Source organism: Musa acuminata, chromosome BXJ2-3 (genome assembly GCF_036884655.1).
Source record: "Musa acuminata AAA Group cultivar baxijiao chromosome BXJ2-3, Cavendish_Baxijiao_AAA, whole genome shotgun sequence".
NCBI classification, from domain to species: Eukaryota; Viridiplantae; Streptophyta; class Magnoliopsida; order Zingiberales; family Musaceae; genus Musa; species Musa acuminata.
Genome location: NC_088340.1, coordinates 2777622 through 2788995, shown reverse-complemented (window position 1 = coordinate 2788995; position 11374 = coordinate 2777622). Strand labels below are relative to the sequence as shown.

The following is an 11374-nucleotide window of genomic DNA, read 5'->3' as shown; positions in this document are numbered from 1 at the left end:
CAAGTCCAACTCCTTGACCCTCTGACTCCGATCCAAAGGAAGGGGGAACGGAGAAAAAAATGGTGGCGATGGGAATGGGGGTGGAGACGAGGACGTTGGTCCTGGTGAACCTGGCCGGGATCATGGAGCGGGCAGATGAGGCGCTGCTACCGGCGGTGTACAAGGAGGTCGGTGCCGCCCTCGACGCCACCCCGACCGCCCTCGGATCCCTCACCCTCTTCCGCTCCATCGTGCAGACCTGCTGCTATCCCCTCGCCGCTTACATGTCCATGCGGTACGACCGGACCCATGTCGTGGCCCTCGGCGCCTTCCTCTGGTCCGCCGCCACCTTCCTCGTTGCTGTCTCCACCACCTTCCTCCAGGTACTCTTCTTGATGTTGCCGTCGCCGTTTCCCACGGATTGGAATCCAATCTCTCTGTTTTCTTATGCATACTTGGCAAAGATTTCCATCTATCGATTAACAAGCGAAGATCTGAATGTAAACAGGTAGCAGTCGCAAGGGCTCTCAATGGGGTCGGGTTAGCTCTGGTAATACCATCCATCCAAGCCCTTGTGGCCGATTCCACCAACGACAGCACTCGTGGATCGGCATTTGGATGGCTATATCTGACCAGTGGTTTCGGCTCCATCATCGGCAACTTCTTGGGCCTTCTGCTGGCGTCCACTTCGTTCATGGGAATCGCTGGCTGGAGAGTTGCCTTCCATCTGATCACCATTTTAAGTGTTGTAGTAGGAATTCTGGTCCGGCTCTTTGCAGTGGATCCTAATTTCCCTAAGAACCTTATTGGTGCAAGCGACGAAGCCACCTCGAGGAAGTTGAGTTGGGCAGAACTAAAGGATCTGATCCAAGAAGCCAAGACTGTCATGAGAATCCCTTCGTTTCAGATCATCGTGGCTCAGGGGATCAGCGGATCGTTTCCGTGGTCCGCCCTCTCGTTCATGCCGATGTGGCTGGAGCTCGTCGGATTCTCCCACGGCGAGACCGGACTCCTCATGACATTGTTCTCCATTGCGACGTCGCTTGGAGCACTGTTTGGGGGAAAGATGGGGGACTTTCTTGCAAAGCATTTCCCCAACGCCGGAAGGATATTGTTGTCACAGATAAGCTCTGGTTCTTGCATTCCTCTTGCCGCTGTGCTGTTACTGGTCTTGCCTGGTGACCCCTCCACAGGGCTTGCTCACGGCCTTGTCTTCTTCATCATGGGATTAAGCATCTCCTGGAACGCGGCGGCCACTAACAAGTACGTCATGCATGCATTCACTAATTAAGCTCTTATCAGAGCAACGTTTCTTTGCTGAATCTTCTGTTTTTTTGGTGCGTGCAGTCCGATATTTGCAGAAATAGTCCCGGAGAGATCTCGAACGAGCATCTACGCACTAGATAGATCCTTTGAGTCCATACTCGCGTCGTTTGCTCCTCCAGTTGTTGGCATTTTAGCTGAGCATCTCTATGGTTACAGACCGACTCCCAGTGGATCAGGTGAAGGTGCAGTTCTCGAGTCGGACAGAGCAAACGCTGCCTCGTTGGCCAAGGCGCTTTACACTGCTATAGCAATTCCAATGTCACTATGTTGTTCCATCTACTCCTTCCTATACTGTACCTATCCAAGAGACAGAGAGCGAGCAAGAATGGATTCCTTGATAGCATCAGAGATACAGCAGCTTGAGCTGGAAAATAGCAGTGAAGTTAGAGATGAGCAAAAGCTTTCCAGCAAAGCTATTGACATTACTGATGGGATAGACGATGAGAATGATGAAAGGAGACTGCTGCCAGGACCTGCAATAGTATCAGATGACGAGGATTAGCGAGTGTAGTAGCATTCAACTGATCAACATGAATTGCTTGTCGAGACACTGGAATGTATCTTCACTATTCCGACTAATTTGTTTGAATTCTGTCATGTATAGTCCAAAAACAAACAGATCCTTTGACTGTTCCATGGTTTGAAGCTTCTACATAACTCAGACAAAGTGCATCCAATGTCATGTTTTCCACGGGGATTCTAAATCCACCACCGGATTGGAGTCGGTGGTGGCCGTCGCAGGGGGAGCGGATGGTGGTGGTGGCCGTGGCGGCTGAATGAACGCATCAGGCCCAGGAAACGGGAACTGGGGAGGAGCCGCGCGCGAGGCTTGCAGGGGAAGAAGGCGGCGGCGCCATTGTAAGCAGCCCATCACCGTAATTGGGTCGGCCCGGTACATACACGTGGCGGAAAGTCCTCGTCCTATAGCCCGTGGGTCCACGTCTATATCACTCAGCATGTATACGATCTTGTGTCATCTAAAACACGGCTGGTATATATTATGGGCACCAATATATATATATATATATATATATATATATATATATATATATATATATATATATATATATATATATATATATATATATATATATATATATATATATATATATATATATATATATATATATATATATATATAATTCTTAGTTCAAAAACTATTCAAACTGCCCCTTCTCTCATCTTCCACCGTTGCTACCGGCGCCTCTGCCGCCTGCACGTCTCCCCTCCTCTTCCTCTTCTCTGTTGGGTTGATAGCCCATATTCAGCCCATGTGGGCTAGGGCAGTTCACAGCTCACACCCCCTCTTAACTTAACCCTAATTAAGATTAGGGGGGTATGGTGGTTACGTTTTAGAAGCAGAAAAAGGCTATAAAAAGGCAGCAACGAGAAAGAAAAGGAAGAGAAAGAAAAGAAAGAGAAAGAAAGGGAAGAAGACAAGGACAACGCAGAGAGACGGTTGTGTTCTCATCAAATCTACAGTAGACTCTTGCTGTGATTACTTGGGGAGGTTTTAGATATTGTGGACAGTGACGACGTGATCCTTGTATCCCAGTTATTCTCTTGTGGTTGTTGCTAGGGTTTTGGGCAAGAGATTGAGATTTGTATATTCATTATTCTCATAGTGGATTATCTCTAGTTTGCCCCGTGATTTTTATCCTTCGTATTAAAGGGGTTTTCCACGTATATCTTGGTGTTTCTGTTTGATTGTGTTTCCATTTTATTCCGCTGCGTATTATGGTCTTCTAGTATTTGTTCATATACAAAGGTTATTCCTCTTTATATCCCCATCACTCTCCCGTCGTCGGTCCTTCCCCCTCATCTCCCCTCCTTCCCCTTCCTCCTTCCCCCTCCACCTCATAACCACAGAGGTGGTGGAGGGGTAGGGATAGTTTTGGTTTTTTCGAATTAGAGGTTATGATTTGAGAATAATTTAAATGGGGGTATGGTTTGAGAAAAATACTCAAAATACGAGTATTTTCTTAAACAATCGTCCAACATAATATGGGTTTATTGCTTTATATCCCTCCAATGACCTCAAAGTAGAGCTTTGTCTTCGCTCAGGACTGCACGCCAAGAGTCCCCCCTCGCATGCAGGCTAAGACAAGAAGTGGGTAGCATAAGACGACGACGGGATTTGGTAACAGAGGCCAACACTTCAATTTTCTAGCTGACAGTCAGGAGCGTGTTCGTCTTATTCGTGTGTTTTGCACTCTGCTCCACACGAAACCTCCGTGTGCGCGAAGCACACGTATCAATCGGGCACGTAGATTCCCCATGCATGTTAGTCCACCACATGGTATCACTGCGTGGGAACCTGAAGGGCTTGGCTTTCATCCTGCTGTTCCATCGTGTAAGTGCCAAGTGGTGGAATCGCATGAATTTGATGCAAAGCATAGGCGAGGATTCTTTTATCACTGTTTATTGCTGTTTCATAAGCAAGGATTCTTATGAAATGTTCCACTTCTCCTGCCATATGAATTCGGAGAATATTTCTTGTTCCATGAATGTGCATGAAAAGTATTTCTTCTTTCGTGTAGCAGAAGCATCAGTATCACAAATGTCGAGAGAATCTGGAACAAAAAAAATACAAGATACATAGATAATCGTCGGCGACATGATCTTAAAGAACAATTTTGTTTAGGTCTTACTTAGGAATTCATTCAATTTTTAGGAGAAGAAGACTACACTGCAATGTGCGAACTAATGAAAGTTGCAGATTTAAAGGTATCTGACCATGCAAGGAAGATACACGTCAATTCTATCAGAGTCCACTGGCATGGCATGTCTCTCAGTAAAAGTTGGGAAAGAATGATGCAATCTGCAACACTCCTTAACAGCGAGAACAATTGGCTTGGATGAATGAATGATCGAGGAATTGCAACAATCATTCTGCACCGCCACCTTGCAAAGCATTCATTATGCATGACCGTGAAACAAAGGAAACCAAAGTGAGATGAGAATTACGATCCAAGTTACTGAGACTTGATAGCATATCAATTGCGATCGTAAGGTATGAAGTAGCAGAGTGATTAGCTGGAATAATTTGTCAGCATATACACGTGCTGACTCGACCCCCCCTGCAATGCATTGACCATTTTGGAAGACGGGAGTAAAGTGCATGTAACAAATCCTGTGGTGTTAATGCAGGGATTAATTAATGCAGTAGACAGGAAGAGAAATCAGATGATTCCAATGCATGCAAAGATGTGATTTCCTCGACACATTTTCCATGATCCAGTCTCCGTAAACCTAGGATTTAGAGGGGATCATCATACCTTCACCTTGGGGGTAACCAGAACCCTCTCTCAGTCTCTCGTTTGTGCCGCTGCACCACCCAGCGTCGTGCCACTTGGAGTGCCAATTGCTATGTGACGAGAGCAGTATAAAGTAGAGCCCGCAACGCTCTCCTTCTCCACCACCTTTCATAGAGAGAGAGGCAGAACCAAAGGCGAGGGGGTTCGGCAGCGATGGCAAGTGGTGCAGGCTTCCTTGGCGACCATGATCTCGCAGGTTCTGTAGAATATATCCCACTTGGAGAACCCTTTTCTCTCTCTCTCTCTCTCTCTCTCTCTCTCTCTCTCTCACATGAGTCCACGATCACCGCCGTCCGAGTTTTTTTAAGATTCATTTCCATTTCATGATTTATGCAGCATATCATGATGCATGATAATGCTCCGATCTCCAACACAGTCACTGTATTTATTGTTCTTCTTTTGGTATTTTCATCCACCATGTTGAAGATTCACGAAGGATTCTCCCTTTAGCTAGTCTTTATACTCAAGTTGATTGGATTCCAGAAATTTTACTGCCAAAGAGGAACCAAAGCACAAACTTGTGTTTCTTGTTGCAGAAAATATTAGGTATTTTTGGATCAGTTTTATGACTATAAGAACAGTATTTTACGGGATAGGGAAACTTCGTATGCATTTTATCTCTGGCCCCTCCTCTTTGTTGACGAAGAAGTTGATTGGACTTCGTATAAAGCTGCTTCATCTTCCATAATTGCTCTTTTACTGGTCCCGTTGAGTTCAAAATTTACCCCCTCTCTGTTGACTTGACTCAATCTGGCACGTCCGATGCGTGTGGACTCCACTCGATTGGACGATCTGAGCCGTACGTCGAGTTGCCTTAACGTCCGCCAATTACGTGAGCGTCGTCATCCGCGTCAGTCTTATGTTCACGAGGCTGGTCCTTGTCGTTTTCTGTTCCCCGGGCGTGGTCAGCCGTGGCCTCCAACGAGTCAATCTCTTTACCCGCCTCCCACCCCGCCTGCCACGTGTTCTCCCTGGACGAGGCAACACGACGGCGCCTATGAACCTCCATCTCTTCCCACAGTCCTACTGGCGCTACGCATACACTTCTGACACGTGTCCGTTTAATGCATGTTTCTCCTGCCATGGAGTGATACTAATTGATTGCAGCGTTGGTCGCTGGTGGTGCAGGAGTCGCCGGTGAGGGCGTGGCCGGGGTTCCGCTGATCCAAGATCCTCCGATGGAGTTGAACCCGGCTGCCGCAGCAGGAGCCGCCGCCCCGCCCGTCGTGCGTGAGCAGGATCGCTTCATGCCGATCGCCAACGTGATCCGCATCATGCGCAGGGTGCTGCCGGCCCACGCCAAGATCGCGGACGACGCCAAGGAGATGATCCAGGAGTGCGTCTCCGAGTACATCAGCTTCATCACCAGCGAGGCCAACGAGCGGTGCCAGCGAGAGCAGCGCAAGACCGTCACCGCCGAGGACGTGCTGTGGGCCATGAACAAGCTCGGCTTCGACGACTACATCGAGCCCCTCACTCTGTTCCTCCACCGCTACCGCGAGCTGGAGGGCGACCACCGCGGCTCCGTCCGGGGGGAGGCCCTCCAACTCATCAAACACCGAGCCGTTCCCACCGCCGTCCCTGATATACCTACGGCTGCCTCCCAGTTCTTCACCACCGCCCCGGTGCCACCGCCGAACTTCGTCATGCCACCGCCAGCTACCGCCGCCCCGCAGCATCACAACCTCTTAAGTGAAAGCATGGTCAGCTACTTCCTCGGCATGTATGGGAGTGGGGAAGGATCCAGTGCAAGTGGAAGCTACTCCCATGTCAACGGGATGCCCAACTTTGACCACCCTTATCCTCCCTACAAATAACGAAGCACCAACAAGGATAACTAAGCAATATATAATATGTAGTGCAATAACGTGTGTGTTGTAAGGGGGAGAAGTATGCTCTTTGGGACTCACTCGATAACCAAATGGTCGCAGAGAGCAGAGGTGGATTAGGTTATCGAGTAAAGTCGATGGAATGTGGTAAGGAGTAGCGATACTTGTGGGATTAATGGGGACAGGTAAGGGGAGTGGAACATGTGGGCGAGGTGGGGTGGACAAGTATCAGCTTGGGGGTGTGCTTTTTGTGTCTGCAAGCTCGGGAATAAGAGAAGGTGAGCGTCTTCAGCACTCGTAGCATCAACCTGCAACGAGGAACGAAGAAGGCTTCGTCTGTGTTATGCTCTATAGTTATCTCCCGTCTCATCTTCCTTCCTTCTTTTATGTTATTACTTCTCAATTTGTTGGGGATGGAATAATGATGTAGTATTAAAAACAGGAGAATTGATAAGACACTTACAAGATACCAAATGCACATAGATTCTCTATCTTTCTCTGCTTGCTATCTCAATCTCTCAATCTCTATCTCTATATCTTGCTACATGAACTACGGTCCTATTTATAGGACCTAATGACAACCACCTTAACTACTAGATCATGATTCAAGTGGTTATTGAAATCATCATGTAACCACTAGATCATGATAATAATCTAGATAGATAACTAGAATCAAATCTCAACACTCCCCCTTGATTCATAGTTGCATACACCAATTTGCGACATAAAATAAATATGCTTTCAAAGTGGAAGTGATTTGGTGAGGATATCCGCAACTTGTTCATCCGTTCCATAATACTTCATTGTGATGGCTCCACTTGCCTGAAGTACTCTTTAAAGCTCCTGCACAATCACTATCAGTGAAACCAAATAATTTGCATTTAAATTTTGTTTTGAACATCCATTTTAACCCAATCACTTTCTTTTCTTTCAGTAGATCCATTAGCTCCCAAGTTTCATTCTTCTCAATTGACTTGATTTCGGGAGCTACTGGGAGCTCCGCTTTGGTGAACAACACGACGACAAGAAGGGCTATGGGTTCAAGGAGTGAAGGCCATGGTACCGCAGAGGCGGGTCTTCCGTGCGTGCATCGAATTGTGCATCGGATGAAAACCTTGGTCATCAACATATGGGGGCTGTGTTCCACTAAGGGATTGTCCGAATGCAAGTACCAGTGAGTTCCATGGGAGGGACTTGATCATGCAGAGGTATGATCGAAGCAGCTGGAGAGTTAGACTGCTCCAGAGCTCATATTCGCTTAAGGGAGCCCGACAAGTCAGAGGACAAGGCCGAGTAAGCGAACGTTGCTACCAAGGAAGCTAAGGAGAACAGAATCGGTGCAAACCCTACAACGTGATGGCAGAGGCCATGCATGGGAGTTGCAATCTGTCTTTCCATCGACCAAACAGTCTGCTTGGAGAACACAGAGGTGTTGAAGCAGGGGGTCGAAAGGGGCGAGGAAGCGATGACGAGTCCAGAGGGACTTAGCTACCCAAAATCAAGCATCAATTAGAATGGAGGTGGACTCAGAGGAGTGCCACGGAGACATATCTACCGATCGTGAAGAAAAGGGATGCAGATGCGAGGCGATGGATAGTAGGGCCATGGGCATGGCAGCGCCATGGTACCGCAGAGGCGGGACTTCCGTCAAAGTCATTGATCCCTTGCTCTCATGGAGGGAGAGCGCTTGGTCGTGAAAGGGGCCGAGGAGGTGGAGAATGCAGAGGCAATATCCAAGTACCGAGACAAGGCTGAAGGGCAGAGGCCAAGAAACTTCTTAAGACCGGTGTCAACAAGTTTCTCATCAAGATAGCCGTAAGTGAAGGACTTCGGGTCATGCAAGAGTGCGCGACCAAGAAACGAAGCAGGCAGTACGCGGTGCTGTACCTTTGGTACTCAGTGGAGTAGGCGGCAGGGTTGATGGAGAAGACGGTACAATCCCAGAGGCGACCTCATCTATCAGAGAATTACTCCAAGTTGGGGTGAAAACTTCCTGCATTCCAGAAGTTCAATGGCATTGAGAAGGTGAATCACAGTAACTAACTCAATGCAAGGAGTGCAAACACTTCAAGTGCTTCAGAAGTGTGAGCAAAGAGCAGGCGAAGGCCAGTAACCAGCTCGATGCATGAAGTACAACCTCGAGGAGGCGGGAGAAGTCAAGTAACCTTTGCCTTCTCAACTCTTAAGAGAATGGGCGAAACCGAGTACCCCAATTCTCTTATCTATCCAACAGAGGAGCTCTGCACAAGTTCAAAGACCCTTCGAAGAGAATGGAAGACAACAGTTGTCAAATCCTCACCAATGGTGATCAGTGCTACTGAGAGTAGATTGTCCGCTTCATTTCCCAACGAAATGTCAATCGAAAGCGGAAGTGATGCGAACCTACTTGGATGTGACAACTAACTGAAAAAAGAGTCAATGAGCAGATGTTGTGGAGGAAGGACCCAAAACTTCAGAAGTTTGCGAGGCGATGCTCGTTAAAGCTCCAACAAGCATCCACCCAGTTCAAGCAGCATGTGGAATTTTTGAGAGACTAGCGCAGTAAGAATGGTCTTTTCCTTCATTTTGGTAGATCCGTAGGAATCAACGAGGATCAACACAACTCAGCCAACCCCACACCAGAGTCAGAGTCATTGGCGAGTTGAAGCAGCATGGCGGATCAAAAGTTCGACTACTCAAAAACAGTAGCGGAGAGCAACTGGGAGCCAAGAGGCGCATTGCAGCTGGAGCAGAAGATTGAAGACTCAGCAAAGGCAAAGAGTTGCAGTGTTCACAAAGGCTTCGACGAGGACGTCGAAGGGATAAGTGGGGGAGAATGTCACGGACAAACTTCTAAACAAGATGTTTGATGTAATGCTCTGATACCACAAATGTTGGGGATGGAGAAGCAAGGAGAAACAGAATACTACGATACGAGTAAAACGAATACAACCACCTTAACTACTAGATCATGATTCAAGTGGTTATTGAAATCATCATGTAACCACTAGATCATGATAATAATCTAGATAGATAACTAGAATCAAATCTCAACACAATTGAATGACTTCATGAATGAGTGATGCCCAACATAGTGTGTGCTGTGAACAGTACAAGTGACTCGCAGGTAAAAACGTGAATGGTGGTATACGAACTCTTCGTTCATTGCATTCATATCTCATACAGATGTAGAATGGTACACGTCCGTAGCATCTTCTTCGTTGATGCCTCTCTTGGCCTCCCTGAGAAGCAAAGCTAAGAGCTTCCGGTAGCTTCCGATCGCCGTCTCGAGCATGTCGACGGCCCGGTGCTTATCTATCATGACCACTCTCAACCATTCATCCATCTCCATCGCCTCGGTGATCTTCCTACTCATCTCCCTCTTACAGAACCCTCCTCCAGGGGATGGACGTGCTTCATCTCCATTACGAGCTGCTCTGAATCCAGTAGCTCCTCCTCCAGCCACCAGGAGATCTCCGATGCTTCCGCCTTCATGCCCAAAGCATCGTACGATCGATCCGTGCTCCGTCTCCCAGATAGTTATGAGCCCCTCTTCTGAAGCTGAGACTAGATTCTGGTTCCCGTTTGCCATCGCCAGTGCCGTCACTGCTCCGCTCTGCTCTGCTTCCCACGCCGTAACATCTGCCTCGTCGAGTGGTGTTCGACGTTGCCTGGCCACCAGCGGCACCGCGTACACCCTCCCATCTGCTCCTCCGGCGTAGATGTGAGAGCTTGTGGGCTCCATGACGGTACACCACATCGGACACGGAAACTTCACGGTTCGTAGATGGCTGCCATCTGTTATTCTCCAAAGCTTACATGTGCCATCGAGGGAGCTCGAAACCATGGTCGCATTGCAGCCGCCTGGTCCGGAAGAGACACCGGTCACCGACAAGTCGTGTGCAGCGAACCGGCACAGCGCAAGTTGGGCGGAATCATCATCGCCGGAAGCGGCATCCAGCAGTCGAATTATGGGGAACACTACAATCGTGCCGTCATCACCACCTGAGATCAGAAGCGAGCCGTCGTCGTTGACAGTCAAACAGGAGACAGGCTGGCGGTGGGCACGAAACGAGCGCAGGAGATCACCGGAGGGAAGAATGAGAGCGTGAACAAAGCCCGAGAGGCCACCGGAAAAGAGGTACGATCCGTCTGGAGTCGCGACGAGGGAGGCCACCGGCTCAGGCGTTGGCAGGCAGTGCACCAAGTTGGAGGTCCACCGGTCGTACAATCGAATGAAGCCCGAGGCGGTGGCAGAGACGTGGGAAGCGGCGACGAGGGCGTCACCGACGAGCGTCAGGCCCTTCCGAGGGGTGTGGCTGCCGGAGAAGCGGGCGCGGATGGTTCCGGTGAGCGGATCGAGGGCGGTGATCGGATGGTTGGGAGAGCTTGTGAGAATGACCTCTCTCCAAAAGGACGCCATTGCGACGATGACAACTCCGCGAAGGCGAACGTCTGGGGGTGGAAAGTGAGGGCTTTTGGACACGGAGAGAGCATGCGGCATGAAAGGTGGGTGGCGCTTTTGGTCTCTTCTGTAACAGCCACAGAAACGATTTGAGTGTCGACGAGAAAACAAATGGCATTGATTGACAAAGTTGACCAAACAAACTTGCATAGGTAAATCCGATGCCTAAACTGTCAAATATGATAGGAGGGAGAAGTATGCAGAGGATGAAGCATGGAAAAATGCTACAGAAAACACCGCAGGCAGAGAATGAGTCATCAACAGGATGGCTTGGCTTTGCAATGACATGATCATAGATCAATGTTCGAATAGAAGCAAGCAATACTCACTGATGAGGACAGAGAGTGCAATCAGTATGAAACCAAAGGTGCCCTGCATGAGTCAACAGAAGCCAGAGGATTTGACTTGTGAAAGCCAGAGGATTCAAGCATCAGTCAACAGAAGAAACCACCAAAATGCCTCGAGCTGGAAGAGAACAA

The 11374-nt window shown here is 48.6% G+C and overlaps 3 protein-coding genes across 3 annotated transcripts; 2 read left to right on the top strand and 1 right to left on the bottom strand.

Moving 5' to 3' along the window:
- On the top strand, positions 1 to 1941 carry LOC103976949 (uncharacterized). Its single transcript, XM_009392314.3, has 3 exons — positions 1 to 362; positions 488 to 1242; positions 1327 to 1941. The coding sequence occupies exons 1-3, from the start codon at positions 60 to 62 to the stop codon at positions 1805 to 1807; spliced, it is 1539 nt and encodes a 512-aa protein (XP_009390589.2). The 5' UTR covers positions 1 to 59; the 3' UTR covers positions 1808 to 1941.
- A 3753-nt stretch (positions 1942 to 5694) lies between these two features.
- Positions 5695 to 6724, top strand: LOC103977352 (nuclear transcription factor Y subunit B-1-like). Its single transcript, XM_009392846.3, has one exon. The coding sequence runs from the start codon at positions 5801 to 5803 to the stop codon at positions 6437 to 6439; it is 639 nt and encodes a 212-aa protein (XP_009391121.2). The 5' UTR covers positions 5695 to 5800; the 3' UTR covers positions 6440 to 6724.
- A 2834-nt stretch (positions 6725 to 9558) lies between these two features.
- LOC103977353 (protein ROOT INITIATION DEFECTIVE 3-like) lies at positions 9559 to 11361 on the bottom strand. The gene is made up of 2 exons (XM_065098271.1): positions 11225 to 11361; positions 9559 to 10962 (listed from the first exon to the last, which is right to left on the bottom strand). Exon 2 carries the CDS (start codon positions 10932 to 10934, stop codon positions 9609 to 9611), a length of 1326 nt encoding a protein of 441 aa, XP_064954343.1. The 5' UTR covers positions 10935 to 10962; positions 11225 to 11361; the 3' UTR covers positions 9559 to 9608.
- Positions 11362 to 11374: the final 13 nt, after the last annotated feature.